Below are 24,395 nucleotides of genomic sequence, written 5' to 3'. Positions count from 1 at the left end.
TTAATTTCTATTGCCATTTCTAAGTAGGTAGGATAAACTGTCATTTGTTTCCTAGATAGGACTAAGACGATGTTGAAATCGTGTGTGGTAAGATCACCAGTAGTGAGAAATGGTGATCACACCTTATGCCATTCGCAACCAAACAACATGTAGTTCTTCTAGCAAGTGTGACTCAGGCAACCAAACACCATGATAAAAATTACTTCCCTGATACAGCTAGCCTACATGGAGGCTACCAAACGATGGGTAGATGATGGTTCTTTGTCTGGTTCCTCAGCCAGGAAAAAACGATGCCGAGAGGAAATCTGAAAACTAACAATGCCGAGAGGATGACAAGCCGGTGAATAGTTGTGCATTAGTATGGCAAGGTAGTGTGGTGAAGCAGCCCACCTTTCCCAGGTTCGGTGTGCATAATTGTCCACATTACTTTACTGGGACCTGGACCTGGCTGTCAAGTTCTTGGAAGATTTTTTTGAGCTCAAACTTCTGTTCAAGGCAATTGGGAGTGATTGCTGTGGATCACTCTACTACAGTACTATTCACATGCAGTTAGTGAGACTCCCAATGTTTGCTGGACCGAGTAGTACTTCACCAACAAGTCCTTTTTAGACAGAAAATATCCCGTGGAGCTTAGGCTCATGGACACCCCCTTATCTAGCCATCCATTTTTGCATCGTAATTCATGCAAGTACTTTTTTCTTTTTTGTTTCTTCAATATAGTTTAACATATGAACTTCAAACTTTTCAGCACAACAAAACATTCTTACTAGAATGTGGGAAAAAACTTTCAGATTTTTTCGCACATTATAAATACTAAAAATAAGATTATTTTTTTAATTAAAAAAAATCTCATTTTCTATATTTTTCTTTGACAAACAAATCTGAAAGTTTTATCCCGCATTGTTCTAAGAATGTTTTGTTGTCCTGGAAAGTTTCAAGTTCATTTGTTGTTTTGTTTTGAAGAAACAAAAAAGAGAAAGTTTTCAGGTAGTAAGTTCGTTGTGTAGCACAAATCTTAAAGCAACATTAGATGATGAGGATAGGAGGTGTCCAGGAGCCTGTGCTCTAAAAATCCGTGTTACTTTTTAGACTGGTGATGAACTGAACACATGAAAGAGCTAGCTGTTGGATTTTGGCAATATGCTTTCAGATAAATCTAGTACACCTTCTATTGGTTTAAGATTTTGCAGGGCCTGAAAACCTTTACGCTGCGAATTATGATGAGCACGTGAATCACTAGAAGAACGAAATCAGTAGCCAGAACCCCGAGAAAGAAGATGCAGCTTGCAGCAGCCATGTGATGAACGCCAGGACGACCGAAAGCGCGAACTGCCGGCAGGCCAGCCGCGAATATGCGTTGCATAAGTTCACATCCCACAGGAATAAAATTGTCGGGCTTGCGGAGGCACAGGATCCGGAGAACATGAAAATCGCCACGACCTGCAATGCATTCACAATTGATGTGTTCACTCAGATTGACCTTTGCTAGCTCAAGATTCCAAGAACTGCTCGAGTAAAAAAAAATCACTGGGTTTTTTTTTGCAGGGTAAGATATTTGGACTGTGCTTGTGAGATGTACCAACTTTGGCTGACAGAAATGACAGCCATTAGTTCTACTTCTAACAAGAAAAAAGAAGCTTCGATAAACTATACCGTTGGTTAACCAATAAGTCATGCAAAGCATATTGTTTGTTAAAATTTCTTGTTCAAATGGACAATTCGTTGGCAAAGTTCGATGGAGCACCTGTGCCAACAAAGGCTACCTTATTCTTTTAGAGGGAGGCAGAACAAGAAGTTGGCCAATAGAGAAGCATGAGTTGCACACATGCACTTATCCTGATTTTTTTTTTCTTAAGAACTAAAAAAAAAAGAACAGCCTGGTGCACGTAGAAGTCTCACAATGCAACAGCTGTACCGCTAAAAAATTGGGTTTAATTGCTTCAGTGCATGCCTTCAGTTAATTCAGACGTAGCTCATGGACAATAGAAGATACAGAGCGAACGACTTACCCAGTCAACTGTAACAATGAACAATAGATTATCCCGGGTGTGAAGATCCTTTTTATTCCTTAGAGAAAAGATATCCTTATAAGCAAGGCGCGAACTCCACATAAGCTGCAGGATCAACGCTAGAATCAAGTAACTGAAATAAAGGGAAACCAGAATACACTCATTAGATGATTGATTGATGTCAACAAAACACACTTGAGTTCCGGCCCAAGCAATTTTGAACACTGAAGAGTAGTCAAGAAATTAAATCCTTTATGCAGTTCATAGTCTGAATGACATGAACTTGATGTGAAAAATATAAATCCTTGGCGCACACCAGCGCACATACAACAGTCAAGACATGTGACATGTTGACACATAAAACCTAACTTCTAACAATTCTAATATAATATTATTATGGGAGAAAAAACTGCATGTAAATGAAAAGCATATAGCTTCGTTACACGTACCCTCACAAAAGCACATCCAGAAAGAAAACATGTCCAATGAAAATCATATAGCTTCGTTCCATTTTTTAACAAGTAAGGTGTTGTTCACAGAAAACATTAATAGAGGATAACATAACACTCCAGTTTTTGTTATGGAAAAGAACACCCAAGTTTAAGTAAACTCCAGAGATCATCGACAATTGAACATAAATATGTACGATGTCATGTTTGTAGTCCTCATGCAAATAAGCATGAAGTCTGTAATGGAACGAAATCCACTGCATAAACCATCTTAGAACTCCAATAAGGAAGTCATGTGAACGTGATGAAGCTCATTTCCTTTCCTCTGCTCCGGTGAGGCCATAAATCCTATATACATAAAAAGTTGATTCCCACTACCATATTTATCTCGACATGCACACATGCCAGATGCCACCTCACCAAAGACCCACCACTACATGCAAGAGAAACAGTTTTTCATTATTAGTTGATCTCATGCACACCTTCCACCTCACCACACATGCCACCTCATCAAAGGTCCACTCAAAATGCATGAAAAAAGTTTTCCGTTACATTATCCCACTTATATTCAAAAAAAAACCTAAGTACACAATAATCAAATACAACATATAATATTTATTTTTAGCTTTAGTTCATATATTATTAATTCAACTATGGAAGCTTCATACAATCAAGTCAGTGAAATACATTGCAATCGATTCCCGCAGCAATGCGTGGGGTATTCTCTAGTTTACTACGTACCAGTTACTAATTTTGAGAGCATTGAAGTTTTAAGCCTAGAAAATTTTGTGGCGAGCTTAGCTTGCAAGGCTGTGCAAAATGTGAATCCTTGTAAGCAAAACCAGTCACCTGCTTGCCTCCATCTTATTCCTACACAACCCAAGACCAAAGCCTTGAAAGACCCGAACTGAAACTTAGTTAATGCTCGATCGGCAGTGCCAAGACACTGGAAAGCTATGGAGCTCCAATTGATCGGCAGTGCCTTGTCCTCCAAAGCCAGATCAAACACAACAGAGGCACTCACATAGGTTGCTACTACTTGAGTGATGCTCATGGATTTGCAAGAAAACACACGAATGGGGAGGACATTCTACAGTAGAAAAAAAGAAGTAGCATTTGCGGGAAATGAAATTAGTAGTAGGGTGAGGGGAGGGAGTACAAGAAGGCGCCGTAGTTGGAGTAGCCGAAGCCGGAGACCAACGAGAAGACGGAGGCGGCGGCGAAGACGCACTGCGACAGCCGCAGCGCCATGCCGCTCCATGTCCCCGGGCTCCCCACGACGCGCTTCATCCCCTGCTCTGCTTGCTACGGGCCGCGGAGAGGTGAGGCGGAGACACCGATGGAGTCCTTCCTGGCGTGGATCTGTGGCAGTTGCTGTGTGCGCTTAGCTCGTGTGGGATGGGGAAGGTGATGGGTATGAGCAGGAGGTGGCTATAGACAACACTTGTTATGTGCGCCGTGCGCTTGGCTTGGGGTAGGCCAGATGGGAAAGGTGATGGAAGAGCAGGGTACCTCTGCCTGCTGGTTTTCGAGATACAAATGGAACGCAAGTAATAACTCAACTGAGTAACCACATCGTACGTAGTAGTAGTACATTGGTTTGTCACATTTACTCCCGTCCCAACCTGTCCCTTGGTAGTCCTCTTACTAAAAAAAAAACTGTCTGCATGCATTCGGGCCCACCAAAACCCTACTCCCTCGCCCGTGTTCCCACCCGGGCTCAACCGCCCGCATTCACGTCGTTATAGAGCGGTCTCTTCACAGTAACGCCAGCCCAGAGCGGACACGGCCTTTAATTGGCGCCGATATTGAAATGTCGCGCCGATCAAGAGAGAGCTGTCAGCGCCATGTCCCTGGCATCCGCTTCTGTTCAATTCCAGGGCAACGTTTGTTGTATGGGACAGGACAAATATCTACCACGCTTGTTCATTGTATGCCGCCATTAAGCAGGCTCGCCGACCAAGGAACCAACTCCGGCACCTTGCATTGACGCGCCCGGATGATTGGCCTCATCGGAATCCAGTATTTAGAGGTGGCCACTCCACACCACAACACATCTGCTACACATCCTCCTTCTTTGCTCCATATTCGCCATGATCACAAGAGGGAACAGTCTGTGAGATACTCTGTCGTCGGAGATGAAGCACGAGGTGGCCGTCCTTGCAGCCACCGTGCCAGGCAGATCGAGCAGGGCATGCCGACCAGCTCGCCTAAGGTCTCCAACGATGACCCTATGGGCTCTGACGATGACACGGCGCTGGAGACTGCGCCGCTGCATGCCGGCCTGACCATGGAGCAGATGCGGGTGCACTACAACGCCGTCATAAGAGAAGCAGAGGTAGAACCTGCTCCTCCCCGAGTAGCACCAGCTGGCAGAGTGCCAAATCTACGGCGAGTGCGCAAGCAAGGCGACCATGGCCGTCATGGCCACGACGAACCCGGACATTGTTGCGGAGCAGCAGACGCTCTACGAGGCCACACGTGCACCGCTTGCAACACAGAGTCGGCGCAGCCGGATGCGGCCGCCAGCTACGTGTCCTACGTGCCGCCGTCCAACTTTTGGGGTCGCACGTGGCAGGTGGGCAGTGATGGACCGTCCACGTTTATCATCGACCTCAGGTCCACAGGCTCCGACGACGTACAGTTATAGACTCCTCTGAGGATGAGCAGGGCATGGGAGGCGGCATGCATTGTGTCCCAAGTGGGCTGGTCTATCTCACATGTTCTACTCTTCCTCGTCGGAATCCACACCTCCACTACATGTGTCTTGAACCCTGCCGCCGCTCATTGAAACGACAGATGGAGGATGTGGTCGCTGATGCGGAATACAAAGGAAGTAGACGACGGGCGCCACCGTAGGATAGGTTTAGGGTCGGGTTTCTTTTTTTGTCCTAAATGTTCGACATGTAATGAAAATACACTGTGTTTGCATGTATCTCGTCCCATTTATATGAAAATCCGCCTTGTTTGCATGAACTTCGTCCAGTTAGTTGGAACGTTGTTTGAAATGTATGCGCGCAGCATTGGATGGCAGCCTTTGACATCGGTGTTCGCGGATTGGTCCCCCTATTCGCTAATCCGAAGCAAATTTATAGGTCAACATTGTAGATGCCCTAACGTGGATCATCAAATTTACAAGTTTTTTTATCGATTTTTGATCACTTCTGCTTCCGTGCAACCCTAAACACATCAACACAGGAGATCTCTTCGTATTACTTCTATATCTATACCAATATAAAAAGACCCAAATTGGCAGATCCAAACCATCTCAACCGTCAAATCATGTTATCTAGTGGTTCAAGTCGCTCCAATGTTAAGCACCAAACACGTTTAACGCTCTAATTACCCACCACTGCCATTGGTTATAAACACATTTTGACTAAACGCTATCCCTTGAAATCTGCCATGTAATTAATATCCTACCATTCCCGTAAAAAAATAATCAATGTCTTATCAAATACCAACGTGCAACAGATATATCTTACCTAATATAACGTGTAATTAATATCTTACCTAATATAAACGTGCATTACACATACGTTATTACTAATCATAATAAATGATAGAATGGTTTTTTTTTAAGTTTGTCGTACGCGCCGATACACACTTATGTACGAACCCCCCACTCACACACCCTCCACACCACTGGCGGAGGAGTCCAGTGGGCAAGGTGTGGCAGCCGTCACACCTTGATTTGGCACCAACTTTTTTTATATATAAGCATATACTTTTCTTGATGGAAATGCAAACATATACTGATTGTTAATTTTAGACCACACTAGATTGATTCATCTAAACAAAGCTAGATGAAGCACATAAGTTAGATCGAAAGCACACAAACTGGCAGCTTGATTGTAGTGTTACCCAGCACATGCCCATCTCACTACATAGACGTATGCGAACCAGCTCGCTTCCACTGCACATGCCCATCTCACTATGTAGATGTATGCAAAATAACTATCTTTTGCATCTCTGAAGCCAAAAATACCTCCCAACAGATGGTGTAGATGCAAAAAAAATAAAATTTATTACATTTCCGCCTCCCAGTGATGCAAACTACAACACTTCGCGGTGCAAATTTGCATCTACAACATCTTTAGGAGATGTAAAACAGACGGCAGCACGTCAACTGCCCAACCGTCTTCGTTGCACTTCCGCTAGCCCGCCCGCCGGTGATTTTTGCCCTGAAATGTGTCGCTGTCGCCCGTCGGCCCATCCCCAACCCTGCCGCCAGCAGCAGAGTCGTCGCCGTGGCCGACCCGCCGATTTGAGTCTGCTACGCTGATGACTGCCCGCCTCCGCCGCCGGCGATTTGTGCCCAAAAACGCCGCCGCTATTGCTTGTCCATCCATCCCTAACTCCGTCGCGACCCCATGGCCTATCCCCGCCACTGCATGCGTCTTCTAGACGTCATTAAAAGATTCTGTGCAGTGCAGTGTGAATTGGCTATTATGTTTTTGCATCAATTTTTTTTTGAGGGGGCATCAATTTTGTCTAGTTGACAGTTTGCCACACCTTAATTTTTTTTCATCCTTCGCCTCTGCTCCACATTGTTGTACGCTTAGTACGACTGCGGTAACCAACTAGACTACTTTCTTGTTGTGCTATTGCTTCTTCAAGTAGTATACCACTAACCAACGAGAGCTTGTATGGTTTCTTTTTGGGGGGTTTTGGTTTCTCCGGTTTCTTCTATCTTTTTCACTTTTTCTCTCTTTTTTATTTTTATTTTTACTTTATTTTTAAAATTCATGAACTATTTTTAAATGGTGAACTTTTTTTAAATCTGTGAACTTTTCAAATTCGTAAACATTTTTTAAAACTAACGATATTTGTTTTAAATACATGAATTTTCTTTTCAAATCCATGAACACTTTTCAACTTTTATGAATTATTTTTCAAAGCACACAATTTTTTTTCAGACTCATTAATCTTTTAAAAAAAAATCAATGAACTTTTTTCAAATCCGTGAACGCTTGGGCCGGCCAAACAGGCGTACGACAAGAGCGTCGCCGTTGCCTAGTTGGGCCAACGCCTAAGCTTTTTCTTCTTCTTCTTCTTTATTTTTATTTTACTTTTTTGTTAATTCCAACTCTCCTTTTTGAACTTTTTTTTCTGAAACCTGCTCAAAAATATGAAATATTTTTTGGAATACCAAAATACTTTTATTGTTTTAAAATATTTCTTACAATTCAAAAAATAGAATTTATAAAAATGCTCTTCTTTTCAAATTTTTATTCACAAATTTAAGAAATATTTGTGTTTCAAAAAAGTTGATAAATTTCTTTAAAAAAGTACGTGTTTTGTAATTTGTGTTCAACATCAATTGTTGGGACCTTGTTAACGTTTGCTGGACCAAGTAGTAATTTATATTGTCACCAACATGTCCTTTTTAGACTGGCGATGAACTGCATGCATGAAAGAGCTGTTGGATTTTTGCAATATGCTTTCAAATAAATCTATTACGCCTTTATCAGTTTAAGATTGTACAGGCCTTGAATACCTTTATGCTTGGAATTATATTAATCGACGAAGTTGCTATGCTGTTTTTAATGGATGCTGTTGCAAACTACGATCTAAACCTTTCTGTCAATGAATATATATTGTTTCCTTCTGAATTTATGAACCAGGTTGAAACTATAGGGCAGGGCAAAGACTAAACTGAACTTTCTTCCAAAAATGTGTTCAACACATTCTTTTTTGTTTGAAGAGATATAAAATTCCATTGCACAATAACCAGAGCATTTTTCGGGTACCTTCGATGGCGACTTATCTCCATATATGCTACTCTTAATATTAATGAATCCCACATCATCAAGTAGTAACTATTCCACCACAAGGCGCTCATAACCAACTCCTAGAAGAAAGATGAGCTACTATCAAACAGACAATCCATCGATCCAACAAGGGATGAAATCTAGCAAGTGTCCCGAGCACATTTCAACCAACTCTCCTGACTCCTGACTGACAATTAGCATGATGTGACGGCGATTATGAGCACGTGAGATCACTAGAAGAGCGAAACCAGTAGCCAGAACCCGGAGAAAGAAGATGCAGCTTGCAGCAACCACGTGATGAACGCCAGGACGACCGAAAGCGCAAACTGCCGGCAGGCCAGCCGCGGGTATGCCTCGCAGAAGTGCACATCCCACATGAAGAAAATTGTCAGGCTCGCGGAGGAACAGGCTCCTGAGAACATGAAAATCGCCACGACCTGCAATGTATTCACAATTGATGTTTTCACTCAGATAGACCGTTGCTAGTTCAAGATTCCAAGAACTGCTATAGTAAAAAAATTGATTTCACAGGGTATCTGGACTGTGCTTGTGAGATGCAATGACAGCCATTAGTTCTTAATGACAGGAAAAAAAGAACCTTTGATAAACTATACCGTTGGTTGACCATAAAGTCATGCAAAGCATATTGGCTGTTAAAATTTATTGCTCAAATGGATAATTCATCGGCAAAGTTTGATGGAGCGCTTGTGCAAACAAATATCTTTAAGGCTTAGAGGGAGGCAGAACAAGAAATTTGGCCAATAGAAAAGCATGAGTTGCACTTATCCGGATGTTTCCTTTTTCGTAAGAACCAATGAGAAAAAATCTGGGTTCAATTGCCTCAGTGCATTACTTCAGTTAATTCATACTTAGCTCATGGACAATAGAAGAGACAAAGTGAACGGCTTACCCAATCAACCATAACAATGATGAATAGATTATCTTGGGTGTGAAGATCCTTTTTATTCCTTAGAGCAAAGATATCCTTACAAGCAAGGCCCAAACTCCACATAATCTGCAGGATCAACGCTAGATTCATGTAGCTGAAATGAAGGGACACCAGAATTACACTCGTTAGATGATGTCGACAAAACACAATTGTGTTCCTGCCCAAGCAGTTCTGAAGAATAGTCAAGAATTGAAGACTTTATGCGGTTCATAGTCTCAATGACATGAACTTGATGTGAAAAATATAAATAGTTGGCACACACCATCACAGAGTCAAGGCATGTATATTGACCTATAAAACCTAACCTTTAACAATTCTAAAAAATATTAAACTGTGGGTTAAATGAAAAACGTATGGCTTCGTTACACATACACAAAAAAAATATGTCCAATATTCTGATTCCATTTTTGAACAAGTATGGTGTTGTTCACTCCGTCCTGCAGGGAATTGAGCTTGGAACCTAATCCCGGCCCCAAAACATCCCAGGTCCGAGTTCTCCCTGACTACATCACACCAAGTGAAGGTTCACACAGAAACATTCTAGGGACAGATTAATTACCAGCCTTTTTTGTATGAAATGGTTCCAATTTCCAAGCACATCATAAGGTTTTTGTTGCTTTCCTTTGCAGATCAGAAAAGAACACGACGATGACTGTAAGGGGCTGCTAAGATTTAAGGTTGTCCCCGTAGTTGAGGTATCAAAAATGCTTTAATCTGTCAACTGGTTCAAGCATTTTGTACATTGCAGGCGGATATGAGTTATCTTCCTAATTGATTTGCTTTTTCAATGCCAAGGATATTTAGCAGAGCATTCAGAATCGTTTGCAGATAAAAGTGTAATGACCAGGTTTTCACTCCAGAAAAAGGCATCACGCTGCTTGGAAGGCGTTAAATCTGCCTCATCTGAGTTCTCTTAAACAAGGGTTGATAATGTTTTCTCGGGAAATTGTAGGATTCTAAGTCTTAATAAGCCTAGAAACTTAGGGCTTCACACCGGCCTGTGTCCTCCAAAAAACAGATCGAACGCAACAGACACTCACATGAGTGATTGCTCATGAATTTGCAAGAAAACACACAAAGGGGGGTACATGGGCAAGGAAGAGAAACAGGATTTGCGGGGGAATGAAATTAGTACAAGAAGGCGCTGTAGTTGGAGTAGCCGAAGCCGGAGACCATGGAGAAGGTGGAGGCGACGGCGAAGACGCACTGCGACAGCCGCAGCGCCATGCCGCTCCATGTCCCCGGGCTCCCCGCTACGCGCTTCATCCCCTGCTCTGCTCTGATCTGCTTGCTGCGGAGAGGTGAGGCGGAGAAGCCGATGGAGTCCTCTCCTGGCTGTCCGGCCGGGATCTGTGGCAATTGCTGTGTGTGCGCTTAGCTCGTGTGGGAGGGGTGGGAAAGGTGATGGCTATGATGAGCAGGATAGCGCTTGGCCTGTGTGAGTCAGATGAGACGAGATGGGAAAGGTGGTGCTTGCCTGCTTGGCTTTGTGTGAGACGAGATGGGGGTGGGGCGTACGGAGTACCTCTGCCCGCCTCGTGGTTTTTGACATACAGAGCGAAATGCAGATGGAACGCTGAGCATCTCTAACAGATTCCATAAAAACCCATAAAAACGGTCAAATCTTCAGAGAGAGAGAGGATTCGAGCCATTTTTTGAGCATCCCGTAAAACCGGCCAACGCCGGAGCAGGGGCTTGGCCACGCCCCACGCAAGCAGCGAGCAGGCGGAGGAGCTCGGTAGCAGCTGGCCAGAGCACACGGTAGGCTGGAGCGTCGCCGGAGCAGGCGGCGGGCCGAAGCGGCGCCGTTCTGGCTGGCCGGAGTTTCAGTTCGTCCCGGGAGAGAAGAAGCGTGAGGAGAAAAAGAAGAAGGACTTTTATCAAAAAGGGTTTCCCCTCGCTTTGTATTTCAAAGCAACCAACACCGGATACAAAGATCGCTGTAGCGAGCAGCACAACATATCAAAAGAAAAGGAAGAAGAAACAAATGCCAACCACGGCAGCTCGGCAAAGCGCGGATGACCCGCCACCACGGCGCCCACCGGATACAAACCACCACAGACCGAGGTTCCGAACCGCCGCGTACCAAGCAGCACATCCAAGAAAGAAGGCAACGCCGACAACGCTGCTACCCGGACAAGTCCTAGGGTTTCCCCCGGCACGCGAAGGAAGGTGGGGGTGAATACCACCGACACCCTCCAGGAAGGAATGGTGGCACCCGCAGGTGTCACCGCGTCGGGGCCGAAGCCGGCAGGGATTTCTCCCGCATTCCCAGACCCAACCGGATGGACCGACCCGCCAAACCATCGCCCACCCCCATGCGCCAACGCAGTAGCGCTGCCACCAACGCCGCCTCACTACGAACACCACCACGAGGCCAAGAGGACCGGAGAAAAGCACACCACGACGGGAGCAGCAACACCGACACCGAGCGGGAGGGAACCACCTCCACCGCTGTCGTGCGGGAGGCCCATGCCTCCGGCACCGTCGCAGTAGCCGTCCGGACATGGCCGTGGGGCATGCCGGGCCACCCCTGGCTCAGCCAGGCCCGAAGCGGGCCCGTTAAGCCCCGCCGGCCACGATGCAACAGGTCGGCGTCGGCGCCGCCAGCACCCAGCCACTCGTCGCGTCTTCCTGCCTCCCAGAAGCCACGCCGGAGACGATCCCCGCCGCCGGCCCGCACAGGCCCAGATCTGGGCCGAGCGGACGACACCAGATTGCGCCGCCGCGCCGCCCCGCCGCCAACGGCGGCGCCGCCGCCCAGCTGTCCGCCTGCGTCGCGCCACGGAGCCCTGCCGCCACGCCAGATCGTCGCCGCCGAAGTGCACCCCCCGGAGCAGCTCCGCCCGCGCCGGAGAGCGACCGGAAGGGGAAGGGCAGGGAGGCCGCCGCCACCAGCAGCCCCGGGACCAGGCCGGCCACGGGCACCGGCGACGGCGACGGGAGGGAGGGAGGGAGGGGGCTGGAGGGAGGAGGAAGGGCGAACGCGCGGCCGGTCGCCCACGGGGGGGGGGGCGACGCGGTCGCAAGAGCAGAAGAAAGACTTTTACCATACGAGTTTACAGAATCTGTTCCGCCCGATGACTCGCGGTACCGTAAATTCGTTTTAGGGGGACCTGTATACTATTTTCACAAGTGGTGTTTTTACGGGATCTGCTAGAGATGCTCTTAGGGTATCTCCAACGCCGACCCTCAAACCGCCCATCACATATGCCCGGGCGTGTTTTGTCATCCAACGCAGTCCTGTATCGGTCTGGACACAATTTTTCTTGCAAAGCGGAGACACAGTGGAGGGTTTTAAGGGCATCCGGACAGTCGCCACGTCCTCTTCCGACTGCCCTGACTTTCCCAAAAAAACCCACCCTCTTCTCATGTGTTTTCCATCGCAACACCCGTGGACCCCCAGCGCCTCCACCACCAAAGACGAGCTGGTGTCGCCCCCACCTAACAGTCGGCATGCCCTCATTGATGGGTCCTCGTCGTCGCCACGCCGCAACCGCCACCCGATAAAGGAGAAGTTGCCGCGCGTGATCACGGTGGCTGCATCCTCCACTACTTCAAAGGAGGTGGTTAATGCGGTGCCTCGGTCTCGAGGGTCGTCGTAGGTGGAGCGCACGGCGAGCCAATAGGCACGGTACAACCGACGAAATGCCACACACCGCTTCGCATTCGCCAAGAGCGACGTCGTGCCGGAATGGGTCCGCAACAACCCGGACCATGCAGCTGAGTGGCCGCTCGACCACTCCGTCACCACCCTCGAGACGGACGCTAGGTGCCGCCACCGCCTTAACAACGAGGGATGGTCACTTCGCGACTGCTCCACCAACGTCGGCAGGGGTAAGGCCGCCGGTAGGGCTCTGTCGGCGTCGTCGGCAGTAGCCAAGGCGGCCCTCCGCACCACACAACGGGATGCGGAGCGGCTCCTCCACGAGCGGCAGGAAGCCGCCAGACAAGGCTGCTACGGCCCTGCGGTGCCCTTCCACCACTGGAGGGAGGACAACGATGATGACGGCGCTGATGGTGTGGCGGGACATAGCAGCCACATGTACGAGGTGGTCGTCCGGTCTAGGGTTTAGGTTCTTTTTATAGTTTTTAGTTAAACGATCGAAATATCATCCATTTTAATTAAATTATGTGTGAACTTTAATGAAATCCATAGTGTTTGCATGAATTTCGTTCCATTTAGTTTAACTGTGTTTGAAACTTTGAAATGTATAAGGGTAGTGTTGGATGGCCTCCTCTCGCATCTGTATCTATGGACTGGTCCCCCTGTTCACGAACGGAAGGAATTTGCGGGTCAGCGTTGGATATGGCCTATCTGAGCATCCACCATGTGGTGTGAGTACCTCTGCTAGCTAAGCAGCCTAGCAGCTGGAAATTTGTGGTAGGTTCTTCCCTTGGCCACATCGTACGAGTATAGGTATATTTTTGTGCACGCGGTTTGTCACCTTTACTTTACTCTTCGTCCCAACGGATGCAAAATCAAAAGCTGGAGCTGGTTCTTTTACTCATTTGTTGGCAAACATTGGATTCATTAGATGATGATTTTAATTGCATGGAACTTGATGACTACATGTTCAAAGAGTTTGTTGATTTATCCGATTTTTCAGACAATGATGACGACAAAGATGCTGAGATGATGGCGATGATTAGCATCTAGGAAGAAATGGATAAGAAACATGAGCACATTCTTAATTTCAAGTATTCAGTAAATGGCATGATAGCTCTTGCCTGAGATAGGATAATTGGCGCAAAGGTCCGTGCAACGATAACTTCAAACCCGGCCCGGTATTTCAATGATGATGCAAACCTGTCGGGGATTTTTTGACAATAAAAAACATCCCCGACAGGTTTGCGTGGGTAGTGCCAAGATCACACCAAAGAGGTCAACATCATACTAGAAGCAATGGCATCAACAGACTTGTGGATTTGGCATGTCTGGTTCTTACAACGACATCAGTGTATTTCAACAATCTCTATTGTTCAATAGACTCTGTGATGGGAATGTCCCGACATGCAATTACACCGTCAACAAGGATTACTATTCCATGGGTACTACCATGCCGATGATATCTATCATCAGTAGATGGTGTTTGTGATGACTATACCCGATCCCCAATGTACAAACATTGTCTCTTTGCACAAATGCAAGAAGCTGCTAGGAAGGATGCGGAAAAGGCATTTGGAGTGCTCCAAACTCATTGGAATATTTTTTGTGGAGCTGCAATGATGTGGGATCCGATGACGGTATAGCAGGTGATGATTTGTCATCTAATACTACATAAGCCAGAATGTTCTGCGGTTGACTTTGATCTTAAGTTCACATATGTGTTAGCTAGGTGGAAGGGACCAGCCCATGATGTTATCATTCTAACAGATAGCATGTTTCGACCTGATGGCAAGTTCTACCAAGGAGATGCTGACTATGCGTATCAACTTGGTGTTCTTCGACCTTTCAGGAAAACCAGGTACCATTTGAAGTAGTTCTTTTCCAGGAACTATCATAGGACTCCACAGGAACTGTTTAATTTCAGACACTCTAGCCTTAGAGTTACGGTTGAGAGGGCATTTGAATCGCTGAAGAATAGGTTTAAGATCCCCCTCTTCTTCTTCTTCTTCTTCTTCTTCTTCTTCTTCTTCTTCTTCTTCTTCTTCTTCTTCTTCTTCTTCTTCTTCTTCTTCTTCAGCCATATAGCACTTAATTTGTACTGCCATTTGTTAGTAGATAGGATGAACCGTCATTTGTTTTCTAGCTAGGACTGAGACGATGTTGAAATCGTTTGTGGTAAGGCCACCAGTAGTGAGAAATGGTGATCACACCTTATGTCGTTCGCAACCAACCTACATGCAGGCTATCAAACGATGGGCAGATGATGGTTCTTTGTCCGGTTCCTCAGCCAGGAAAAAATGACCCAAACAAACAAACGTGTCCTTAGATGTTGAGAGGAAATCTGAAAACTAACAATAAACCCGACATAGTCTCGTATTCGATGGGTGGCGGATATAATAGACCATGGCACCCATACTTAGGAGAAGGACAAGTTCCAACAATTTTTCATGCTGCAAGACGCAGAACGCCAGACAAAACTTTCAGATATTTTTGTATTGTTTACAAATTTACTGTTCATCCTGAGTGTATGCACACCCACGAGTAGAAAAGCCACTCTCCTATTTTTAGTATTTGAATTTCTAACTATGTCGAGAAGGACTACATGTCTACTCCCTTCGTTCCATATATAATATAAGACATTTTCGCAAGCTAACATAGCTTGTAAAAACATTTTATATTATGGGACTGAGGGAGTACATCTACAAAGCATGGACACGGCTGGAAGTGCCGAACTGCCGTTCTGATACGGCAGGATACGGGGATACGCCAGGATACGCCGGGATACGCGAACTTTGCAGTATCCCCCGAATTTCGATTTTAAAAAAGGAAAAGAAAACACAGGGATACGCTGGGACACGTGTGGGATACGTTTGGGACACGGCCTGGCCCAAAACAGCCTCGGCCCAACCCAGTATACCTAACCTATTTGCAGGAACTCCCGCACGCTCTCGTCTCAAGGACGAGGTGCTCCCTCCCAGCCTCCCCGCGCCGCCAGCCTCCTGGATCGAAGCCGCCTCCGCCTTGACTCGTCGCCGCCGCCGCCGGCGACGCCTGGATTCGACCGGCGATAGCTGGTGCTACCCCCAGCCTCGCAGGTAACCAAGCAGCCTCTCCCCTCTCCCCTTTCCTCGACCTCTTCCTCTTTTATCCTTCAGATTTGCTTGTGCTGCTGGATGTTGCTTGCTGGCTTGATGCTTGCTTGTGCTGCCGCTTATGCTGGTGGTGCTGCTGCTCATGCTTGCATTATCTTCCAATTATGTCTTGTCTTCTAATCTTCTGTACTGTCTGTGTTTGATGTGTTTTGCAAGATAGATGCAGCTTGCAATGACAACATGACATGGGGGGATGAGGACCAATCAATCATCACTTGATAAAAGAGACACCAAATGGGGCATTATCCTCTATTATGATCTCTTTCTTATTAATTTTCTGTCTTAATTGTATATTATATGGCATATTTTTATTTTATTTTATATATACTCGCCGTATCCCCGAATGGCTGTTTTTAAAAAATGCCGTATCCCGTATCCCCGTATGCGTATCCCCGTCTTTCCGTCCCCGTGTCCGTGCTTTTTAGGAGTACATTGCTCGGCAACAAGAGAATGGCTTGTTCACTGCGCAAAGCGCATACAAAATAGCTATGGATGCAAAGCAACCAGAAATGGTTGGTCCCAGCCATTTGAAGAGATATGAAATTCCATTGTACAACAACCAGAGCATTTTTCAGGTACCTTCGATCACGACTTATCTCCATATTAATGATCCCACATCATCTAAACAGTAACTGTTCGACCACAGGGCGTTCATAATCGACTCCTAGAATAAAGATGAGCTACTATAAAACAGACAATCCATCTATCTAACAAGTGATGAAGGATGCGTGCACATTGCAACCGATTTACCCTCCTGACTTAGCATGTCGCGACGGCGATTATGAGTGCGTGAGATCACTAGAAGAACGAAGCCAGTAGCCGGAACCCAGAGAAAGCAGACGCAGCTTGCAACAACCACGTGATGAACGCCAGGGTGGTCGAAAGCGCGAACTGCCGGCAGGCCAGCCGCGGGTATGCCCCGCAGAGCTTCATATCCCACATGATCAAAATTGTCAGGCCTGCAGAGGCACTTGCTCCTGTGAAAATGAGAGTCGCCATGGCCTGCAACACATTCAGAATTGATATGATCACTCAGATATGCCTTTGCTAGCTCAAGATTCCAAGAACTACTCGACTAAAAAAATGATTTCACAGGGTATTTGGACTCTGCTTGTGAGATGTAACAACTTTGGATGAGAGAAATGACAGCCTTTCTAACAGGGAAAAAGAACCTTTGGTAAACTGTACCGTTGGTTAACCAAAAAGTCACGCAAAACATATTGGTTGTTAAAATTTCTTACTAAAATGGACAATTCGTTGGCTAATTTTGATGGAGAGCCTGTGCCAACAAATCTCTTAAAGCTACCTTATTCTCTTAGAGGGAGGCAGAACAAGAACTTGGCCAATAGAGAAGCATCAGTTGCGCTTATCCTGAATTTCATTTTTCGTAAGAACTAAAGAAAGGGACTGCCCAGTGCACGCAGCTCCGCTTGTGCAGGGTCGCGCAAGGCAACAGTTTTACCGCTGCGCAAACGCTCCCCATCTTTTCTCGTAAGAACTAATATTAAAAAAATCTGGTTCAATTGCTTCAGTGCATGCCTTCAGTTAATTCAGACATAGCTCATGGAGAATAGAAGAGACAAAGTGAGCGACTTACCATGTCAATGCAAACAATGAACAATAGATTATGCCAGGTGTGAAGATACTTTTTATTCCTTAGAGCAAAGATATCCTCACAAGCAAGGAACAGACTCCACATCAGCTGGAGGATCAACACCAGATTCATGTAGCTGAAATAAATGGAGACCATAATACGCTCGTTAGATGATGTTAACAAAACACACTTGAGTTCCTGTCCAAGCAATTCTGAAGAGTAGACAAGAAATTGAAGACTTTAGGCGGTTCATAGTCTCAATGACATGAACTTGAAGTGAAAATATAAATCATTGGCGCACCCCAGCATTTGGTGTGATGACACATAAAACCTAAATTTTAACAATTCTAATAAAATATTATCATTGGAGAAAAAACTGTAGGTTGGATGAAAAACATATGCATGCATTGCACATACACCCACAAAAGCACATACACAAAGAAACATTTTCCAATATTCCGGTTCCATTTTTGAACATGGTATGCTGTTGTTCGCCCCGTCCTGTGGGGAATTGAGCTTTAAACTAATCCCGGCCCCTCAACATCCCAGTTCAGGGTTCTCCCTGACTACATGGCACCAAGTGAAGGTTTACTTGGAAAAATTCTAGCGAGAGATCAAATATCAATTACCCGTCAATTCCAGAAACCATTTTACCAGATCATAAACCCTTCGCAGGGTGGCCTCAACAAAAACATACATGTTTCCTAACTTGGTCAACTTGAATACTAGACGGTAACAAGAGATTTGGACACAGCTGACAATCAGGATTCCAAATGCCATTGGAAAATTAAATTGGTACAGCTCGCATTTTAGAAGGAAAAAAAACACTAGTCACAGAAATATTAATAGAGGATGACAGAACACTCAAAGTTCTTGTTATGAAAAAGAACACTCAAGTTCAAGTAAACTCCCCATATTATCGACATAAATATGTACGATGTCAAGTTTGTAGTCCTGCTGCAAACAAGCATGAACTCTGTAATGGAACAAAATCTACTACATAAATCCGTCTTAGAACTCGAATAAGGAAGTCACCCAATGAAGTCTCATTTCCTTTTTTTCCGGTGACTAGTAGTTGGGTGGTTGGCTCGTCGAACAACAGTTACACTAATTTTGAGAGCATTGAAGGTAGTCATGGAGATATGTTTCAACGAAGTTTATCAAATGATGAGGCCTCCTGATTCAGCACTACTGGCGTTAAACCCGGCTCATCTAGTTCTCCTAAATAAGGGTTAAGGGTTGATATATGATGTTTTCTCAGGCAGGTGTAGGATCCTAAGATTTAAGCCAGGAAACTGTTTGGGCGAGCTCAGCTTGCAAGCATGTGAAAAATGTGAATCCTTGTAAGAAATGAACCAGTCCCCTGCTTGTCTCTACCTTATTCTCAAAAAAATTCTCTTGAAAGAAAGAGTATAAAAGTCACCCAACCTTGTCCTCCAAACCCAGATCAAACCCAATAGACCAAGACGGACACTCACATAGCTTGCTACTTGAGTGATGCTGATGGATTTGCCAGAAAAAACACAAAGAGGGAGGACATTATAGGGAAACAAGAATTAGCATTTCGATAGAGTAGTACAAGTAGGCGCCGTGGTTGGAGAAGCCGATGCCGATGCCGGAGACCATGGCGAAGACGGACGCGGCGGCGAAGACGCTCTGCGACAAGCGCAGCGCCATGCCGCTCCATGTCCTCGGGCCACGGAGAGGTGAGGCGGAGAAGCCGGTGGACTCCTTCCTGGCGTGGATCTGTGGCGCTTGCTGTGTGCGCTTAGCTCGTGTGGGACGGGGAAGGTGATGGGTATGAGCAGGAGGACGAGGAGCCGGAGAGGTGGCGCTTGGCTTGCGTGAGACGAGATGGGAAAGGTGATGGGGAGAGGAGATGGGAAAACTGATATGAGATGGTTGGTGCTGGCCGTGGGGTACCTCTGCCTGCCTGCATGCCTGCTTGTTTTTGGGATGCAGAGTGAAATGCAAGGAGTGATTACTCACCGTCCACCATGTGCAGTGGGTAGCTCTGCTATGCTAGCATCTAGAAATTTCGCGGTACGATTCTTTCCATGGCCACATCGTCCGAGTATACCAGCATTTTTGTGCAGGCGGTTTTTCATTTCAGTTTAGCTACATAACCTAACTTTTTTGTTTGGGTTTTTATCATTTATGCCATCGGTTGTATCCCACTACTCAGTTTTGCCACTAGGAATTTCAACTGCTCAAAAATGCCATCGCTTTGTTAGACACGTGTTCAAAAATGTCACTAGGCATCATTATTGTGATCTCAAATCTCTTTTGCCATGTTATAATGACATAAATACCTATGAACCAGCATGCCAGCTCTACTTCTATCTTACTACAATAAAGTGTGGGGCCCACTTGATCCCAACGACATTCTTATTTTTCTATAAAATTATTCGCTTGGTTACTCCTGACAAGTGGGGCCACACTTATCATTGTGAGATAGAGAGAACTGACATGTGGGTGTAGGCTTATTTTTGTCATATAACATGGTCAATGAGTTTGATGTGAAAATAACGATGTCTAATGGCATTTTTGAGGAAACATCTAACGGAACGATGGCATTTTTGAGCAAACATCTCACGGATCGATGGCATTTTTGAGTAGTTGTAACTTCTAATGGCAAAACTTAGTAGTGGGACACAACTAGTGGCAAAAATGATAAAAATCCTTTTCGTTTTGGTTCAGTATGATTTTTTTTACTCCAAATATGCATGCATGCATGCATGCGAGATTGGCTTTGACTAGTTGTACGAGTAATGCCACACATACAAACGAGTTACAAGGTTTTATAAAGAGGGTTAATTTGATTGGTCAATAGGTGGCGAGGCGGCCCACCCCCTGAAAATAGGAGGAGGGGGGGCAAGTTTATGATTGATTAGTAGATGGAAAAAATCCTAGTCAGCGTGTAATTGCGTGTAACTCTTTGTATGTTTAGCATTATTGCTAGCTGTATGCATGGCTACATGCGGTGCCATGCCTTCATGCCTCTGTATAGGCCCCACCTTTTTTTATCTTTTCTTTTTCTGCATGTTAGTTTTTTATGCGCCCGTGTGTGTGTTGTGTTTCGTGCATATGTGTGAGACTGGGATGTACCATTGATATGAGATACGGTTCAAATTAATTTTTGACATTTGTATGTGTTTTTGATTTTTTTGGTCGGTTTGTTTTTATATGAATGTATAGACACAACTATTACACAAATGAGTGTAAACTACAATTAACTGTGAAAATTCATCATTCTTATTTAGTTTTAGTTTTTGGTTTATTGTATTTCTTCTTTAATTCTTTCTTAGAAAATTTCCTTTTGGCGAAAAATTCACTATTACAAGTTTATTCTCGCATATTACAAAAAGTGCAATTTATGTGTAAATTATGTGCAATTTTTTCATTTCCTTTCTTCTGGAAGGGTAATAACAATGCCACTAATTCATTCTTCCTTAGAAAAACTTCATTATTTTGATTTTGTTTTACTTTTCATTTTATTTTCTTTATTCTTTATATAAGGGTAATACCAAGCCATTAATCGATTTCTTCTTAGGAAACTTCCTTTTCACAGAAATTGCACTATTATACACTTATTCTTACATATTATAAAACACACATTTTTTGTATAAATTTTGTGCAAATTTTTTTATTAATTTTTTCTTTCTTTTCTTCTTAAATGGTAATACAAATGGCACTAATTCATTCTTCCTTAGAAATTTTTTTCTATAAGGGCAATACCAAAGCCACTAACTCATTTCCTATTAGAAAACATTTTCTTTTAGAAATTACACCATTATGTGCTTATTCTTGCATATTTAAAAAGTGCAATTTCATTGTAAATTGTGTGCAAATTTCGGTTTAGTTTTAGTTCTATTGTATTTTCTTTCAATTATTATATGTGCATTCTTGCATGCTATAAAAAAGTACAATGTATGTGTGAATTGTATGAAGTTTTTTCACTATTTGTTTTAATTTGCATCAGTCAACTAACCCAAATTTAATTTTCAGTCGATTAACATGCATGGCTGGTTACTAGATTGAAATGCATTAATTTAGCTACCCTCGATCGATGGGAGGAAGTGCATGTGCGTACAGATACTTAAAGTGACGTGGTACGATACTTTTTTGCAACTAGTCATGTACAGTATGTGAAATGCATCCATCCATGTGTTTGAAGGCTCCGTCCTCCGATCCAAAAGAAAAGAAAAATGAGGAAGAGGAAGGTAGCTAGCTAGCAGTGTTGGTTTATCTTAAAAAGAAAAAAGGCTAGCAGTGTTGGTGCAGATACATACGTACGCACGTTGTGTACGTGCACTGCTCAATGCTGCGCGTACAAATTCCTCGGAAGCGAATAAATATCGCGCGTGACAGTGGCCAGCCACACTAAATTTTCAATCGACTGACCCGTAGTCAGTCCCTTTTCATTTTTACTCTTCGCTCCAGCCGATACAACGGTGTGAAAATCCTCATACAGGCAAGTTAAAAGATGGAGCTGATTCTTTCGCTCATTTGTAGGCAAATGGCGCGGTGCCGCTCCCCCTCCCCTCGCGCCATCGCGTCCTGCATCTCTCTTCCCACGTCTTCCTCGGAGGAGTGCTCCATCGTGCGCACTGTCGTCCATACAGTAGTTTCGCACGATGAAGCGCAACAAGCCGTCCATTCGTTGAGTCAAAGTGAACAGCACCGTTGAATACTCCATCGTGCGCAGTTCGTCTGGCTACTGTCGTCCATACAGTAGTTTCGTCCTCGGAGGCCCCCTCCCCTCCTCCCCCACGACCAGTGATGCGCTCTGTCATCGTGCCATAGGAGGTGGGCACGACGTTCGGGCCCATTGTTCAGGGTGGCGAGCCTGGTCCCATCCGCGAGCGGCCGGCCGGCGAGGCGGCCTAGCAATCCAAGCGCGGCGGGAAGCACAGGAGCCACGCCCTGGCCCCATTCCCTCCAAGGAGGCGACGCATCCTCCCCACCTCGCGCGTGCTGCGGTCACGCATCCCGGTCGAGTTCTACGGGTGCTGCTACAATCGCGGTGACCCAGAGCATACCCAGAACCTACCATGGTGTGTGCGGTGCAGCGGTGATGGGAACATCTCCAGTGGTTGCACGAGGCCTCGCAACCCCTCCCAACTCACCCAATCTTCACGCCCACCGCTGGCACTTCGCTACAGCTTCCTGGTCGGGTAGTCATTGCCTTCGCGCGCCCTCCCCATCCACCGCCCATGCGCCAATCGGTGGAACCCACAACGCTTCCCCCATCGCCTCCGTGCCCTTCCCCGGCTAGCCAGAGCTAGCTGGGCCTTTATGGACAACATGGTGGAGACTTGCTTCATGGAGTCTTCTATTGACCTCGTACCCCTAAAAAAATCTAGTCCCTCTGTCACTGGTGGTCGTACCCGCGCATGCATGGATGCACCGCACTGCCGATGTGCTCATCAAAGGCCTCGGCTTTGTGGTGGGCGTGGCGGAGCAAACGGAGCGGTGCTTCGACATGTCGGGCTACAAAGTGTGGCTACGCACTGACGACCCTGCGGGAATTTTCGAAGCAGGGGCAAACCACAGGTCAAAATGCTTAAGATGTAACGGTAAAGAAAAATGCTTAAAATGCTATTTTAGTTATGGCAAATTGTCATGGCACACTCTTTCAAAAAAAAAAAAATGTCGTGACACCTTTCTTGGCTCATATGAATTGTGCTGGGAATGCAACCGTCAAAGAAAAAATGTGCTGGGAGTGCCAGACTGAAACGGAATTCTAAAAATAGGGGCACTTGGCTGCCACAAGAATTAGAAACACGAAATTTCTAAGCAACCCAACTCTTTATTACCAGTGAACTTTTTACTCGAGTCATGGCATCACGCGCCAGCAAGCCTGCCTATAAAATGCAGTGGTAAAACAAAGAAGCACCCATAAAACAGTTGCCTGAATTTATTCTAAAAATTTCAGTCCGTTCCGCTAGAAGCTCCTCCTCTTCTTGCATCTCCAACCCAGCCCAATCGTTCTTCCTCACCCCGACCTGCCCACCTCCATGGGCCTAATCGCTTGCATTGCCGCGCCCAGAATCGACTGAATAGAGAAACATTCTCAGTTGCCCGAAGAAAAGCAAATGCGCCAAAATATATGCATATGTGTTAATATTAAGAGATGTAGTTTTCCTCAGTATGACATTAATAATACCAACACGTTACAATGGAATTGCTTAAAAAGTGTGGCAATTCAGAGTGCGAACCAGTGGTGCCCGGGCACCATGGTGCCTGCTTTTGTGAATTTAAGAAAACATATTTAGAAGTTCCAAAAAAATTCTGTGAAAACTTATATGTGTTAACTATGGATCCATGATTTTTTTTTGAAAAATGTAAATTGTAATCTGTACAAACAACAAAATTCCGGCCAAAAATGAAAAAAGGCGGCCCAGTTGAAAATACATATTGGTCTTTTTTTGTACGTAAAATGTTGTGAAACTTTGCACATACATAGTATACATCTCTGTGTGTTTCTACAAAAAAAATCAAATTTTTTTGTGCTGTAGAAAATAGATTTTTGAAAAAGGACACCATGGTGCCTTTGCGCCGTTTGTAATTTTCACGCAATCATCCTTAATAAGAAAAATTAGCCGCATCTCACATTACTATAAGGTCCTCATCTGTGCAATATTCGGCGCTTATAACACCAATTATAGTGCATTTGGTAAGTATTTACATTTGGTTTATTCAGCTGACATGGTACAGTTTATATGGGTTTCTGGTTTGTATGGTATTAATACTTCGGTAAATACAATGAAATTAAGATAGAGTTTGGTTTCGGTATATACCAATTTATCAAGGTATGGTTTCGGTATATACCATAATAACTAGAGTTGACGCGAA

The 24,395-nt window shown here is 45.0% G+C and overlaps 3 protein-coding genes and 1 long non-coding RNA gene across 5 annotated transcripts; 1 reads left to right on the top strand and 3 right to left on the bottom strand.

Moving 5' to 3' along the window:
* Nucleotides 1-1,057: 1,057 nt before the first annotated feature.
* Nucleotides 1,058-3,894, bottom strand: LOC125549182 (CASP-like protein 5B3). Its single transcript, XM_048712650.1, has 3 exons — nucleotides 3,618-3,894; nucleotides 2,010-2,142; nucleotides 1,058-1,440 (listed from the first exon to the last, which is right to left on the bottom strand). The coding sequence occupies exons 1-3, from the start codon at nucleotides 3,746-3,748 to the stop codon at nucleotides 1,237-1,239; spliced, it is 468 nt and encodes a 155-aa protein (XP_048568607.1). The 5' UTR covers nucleotides 3,749-3,894; the 3' UTR covers nucleotides 1,058-1,236.
* A 4,215-nt stretch (nucleotides 3,895-8,109) lies between these two features.
* Nucleotides 8,110-10,659, bottom strand: LOC125545944 (CASP-like protein 5B3). 2 transcript variants are annotated; one of them, XM_048710001.1, is made up of 3 exons: nucleotides 10,317-10,659; nucleotides 9,143-9,247; nucleotides 8,110-8,669 (listed from the first exon to the last, which is right to left on the bottom strand). In XM_048710001.1, exons 1-3 carry the CDS (start codon nucleotides 10,416-10,418, stop codon nucleotides 8,466-8,468), a joined length of 411 nt encoding a protein of 136 aa, XP_048565958.1. In that variant the 5' UTR covers nucleotides 10,419-10,659; the 3' UTR covers nucleotides 8,110-8,465. The 2 variants fall into 2 exon arrangements, with proteins under 2 accessions (XP_048565958.1, XP_048565957.1); XM_048710000.1 differs by having other exon boundaries at nucleotides 9,143-9,275; nucleotides 10,317-10,649.
* Nucleotides 10,660-15,561: 4,902 nt separating this feature from the next.
* LOC125545943 lies at nucleotides 15,562-16,279 on the top strand. The gene is made up of 2 exons (XR_007300357.1): nucleotides 15,562-15,886; nucleotides 16,104-16,279. It is a non-coding gene; the product is annotated as an uncharacterized LOC125545943 (long non-coding RNA).
* Nucleotides 16,280-16,423: 144 nt separating this feature from the next.
* Nucleotides 16,424-19,431, bottom strand: LOC125545942 (CASP-like protein 5B3). The gene is made up of 3 exons (XM_048709998.1): nucleotides 19,117-19,431; nucleotides 17,541-17,673; nucleotides 16,424-16,945 (listed from the first exon to the last, which is right to left on the bottom strand). Exons 1-3 carry the CDS (start codon nucleotides 19,212-19,214, stop codon nucleotides 16,742-16,744), a joined length of 435 nt encoding a protein of 144 aa, XP_048565955.1. The 5' UTR covers nucleotides 19,215-19,431; the 3' UTR covers nucleotides 16,424-16,741.
* Nucleotides 19,432-24,395: the final 4,964 nt, after the last annotated feature.

This window comes from Triticum urartu, chromosome 3 (assembly GCF_003073215.2).
Source record: "Triticum urartu cultivar G1812 chromosome 3, Tu2.1, whole genome shotgun sequence".
Classification (NCBI taxonomy): domain Eukaryota; kingdom Viridiplantae; phylum Streptophyta; class Magnoliopsida; order Poales; family Poaceae; genus Triticum; species Triticum urartu.
Note: the sequence above shows the minus strand (reverse complement) of the source record. Positions and strands in the feature narration are given on the sequence as shown.

What these genes read in the sequence shown, in the direction of transcription:
- LOC125545942 (XM_048709998.1), bottom strand. Translation starts at nt 19,214, where the DNA reads ATGGCGCTGCGCTTGTCGCAGAGCGTCTTCGCCGCCGCGTCCGTCTTC. An exon ending in TCCAACCACGGCGCCTACTT is followed by an intron (nt 17,674 to 19,116) that starts GTACTACTCTAT and finishes CATTTATTTCAG; the next exon opens with CTACATGAATCTGGTGTTGA. An exon ending in TCATTGTTTGCATTGACATG is followed by an intron (nt 16,946 to 17,540) that starts GTAAGTCGCTCA and finishes AATGTGTTGCAG; the next exon opens with GCCATGGCGACTCTCATTTT.
- LOC125549182 (XM_048712650.1), bottom strand. Translation starts at nt 3,748, where the DNA reads ATGAAGCGCGTCGTGGGGAGCCCGGGGACATGGAGCGGCATGGCGCTG. An exon ending in TCCAACTACGGCGCCTTCTT is followed by an intron (nt 2,143 to 3,617) that starts GTACTCCCTCCC and finishes CCTTTATTTCAG; the next exon opens with TTACTTGATTCTAGCGTTGA. An exon ending in TCATTGTTACAGTTGACTGG is followed by an intron (nt 1,441 to 2,009) that starts GTAAGTCGTTCG and finishes AATGCATTGCAG; the next exon opens with GTCGTGGCGATTTTCATGTT.
- LOC125545944 (XM_048710000.1), bottom strand. Translation starts at nt 10,447, where the DNA reads ATGAAGCGCGTAGCGGGGAGCCCGGGGACATGGAGCGGCATGGCGCTG. An exon ending in TCCAACTACAGCGCCTTCTT is followed by an intron (nt 9,276 to 10,316) that starts GTACTAATTTCA and finishes CCTTCATTTCAG; the next exon opens with CTACATGAATCTAGCGTTGA. An exon ending in TCATTGTTATGGTTGATTGG is followed by an intron (nt 8,670 to 9,142) that starts GTAAGCCGTTCA and finishes AATACATTGCAG; the next exon opens with GTCGTGGCGATTTTCATGTT.